The 1325-nt window shown below is 37.5% G+C and overlaps 1 protein-coding gene across 1 annotated transcript; it reads left to right on the plus strand.

Annotated features, from left to right (window-relative positions):
• Positions 1-304: 304 nt before the first annotated feature.
• On the plus strand, positions 305-548 carry LOC111736160 (40S ribosomal protein S27-like). The gene is given in 2 exon segments (XM_023527695.1): positions 305-345; positions 347-548. Coding segments are annotated over 2 exon segments (243 nt in total).
• The last annotated feature ends 777 nt before the right edge of the window (positions 549-1325 follow it).

A 1325-nucleotide genomic window follows, 5' to 3' on the forward strand; every position in this document is an offset into this window, starting at 1 on the left:
CGTAGAAGCCTTGTATAGGAATTCAATTTATTTTAATAAGAAAAGAATGCCTATTACAGGTCAAGGATTATGCACAAACATGAAGACATGATAAGAGGGGACCTGCTGCATCCATGAGATAATCAGAGAGCAATATGAAACAGTGAAAATTAGGTACTGTTATGGTCCATTAATGGTTCCATTTCCTTAATATGAAAATTTTGGAGAGAGTATAGTCTAAGCCATATAATTATGATGTCAAACTTTCCTTATTGAGAAAATGTAGTCACTACCTTTTTGGCAGTGATGACTTGTCCGTGAGAACATGCCTCTCACAAAGGATCTCCTTCATCCCTCTCCAAAAGTGAAGAAAAAACAAAAAGAAGTGCCTGGAATAGTGTCCCAATTCCTATTTCACGTATGTAAAATACCCAGGATGCTATAAAATCACCACTGCCTGTAGCCATGTGCAAAGGGCAGTTTTGTGTGTTAGCTGCTCCACTGTTCTCTGCCAGCCTACAGGAGGAAAAGCAAGGCTTACAGAAGGATGCTTCTTCAGAGGGAAGTAGCACTAAAGGCCCCTGAATCAAAATGCGTGGGAAGCTATTCCAATAAACACACTTTGGATAAAAAAGAAAAAAAAACGAGACCATAACAATTACATTTTAGTGACATTACACTTGTTTTAATAGATGTCTAAAAGAACAATGATATGTGATTACTAGATAAACTCTTGAGAAAAACAGAACAAATCACTGTGTTAAATCTCTAAGCTATGAAAAAAATGAAATAGCATATTAGTGATTATTTTTATCAGTGCGAGAATACCCTAGATCAGTGGTCAAAATACCTGAGCACCAGTGCTGTCTCTTGTATAGCTCTCTTAACCTCCTTGGGCCTTAGTTTCTTCACTTGTAAAATGAGAGAGCTAGGGTGGACTAGTTAGACTTTATGGACCCTTTCAGCTCTGTGATTGCATGCCTTACAAAGGGGTTTTAAGAAATAATCATCCAATCTTCTTTATTTTTAGAATTGTTCTTTTAGGTATGTACCCGGATGACAGCCTGGGCTCTATTCAGTCAACTTATTAATGACAGTACTACTGAGTTTGTTCACAAGATCTGCAGATATGCTAATTTGCAGTTTCTCGATTCTTCTCTGGGAGCAATTCCAAGTGAAATATTTGGAATTTGGTTTGAAGCTTCTTCCTTATTCCCGCCTGGGGGATTTATGTAAAAGAATACAAAATTTACCCTAAGTCAGAAGATTCTCTGGTCTGATCCACCTCTTCTAGAACTTTATGAGCAGGAGGGAAGGTTTTGGCAGTTTTTCATTTTCTACGAGAA

Source organism: Pteropus vampyrus, unplaced genomic scaffold (genome assembly GCF_000151845.1).
Source record: "Pteropus vampyrus isolate Shadow unplaced genomic scaffold, Pvam_2.0 Scaffold18, whole genome shotgun sequence".
NCBI classification, from domain to species: Eukaryota; Metazoa; Chordata; class Mammalia; order Chiroptera; family Pteropodidae; genus Pteropus; species Pteropus vampyrus.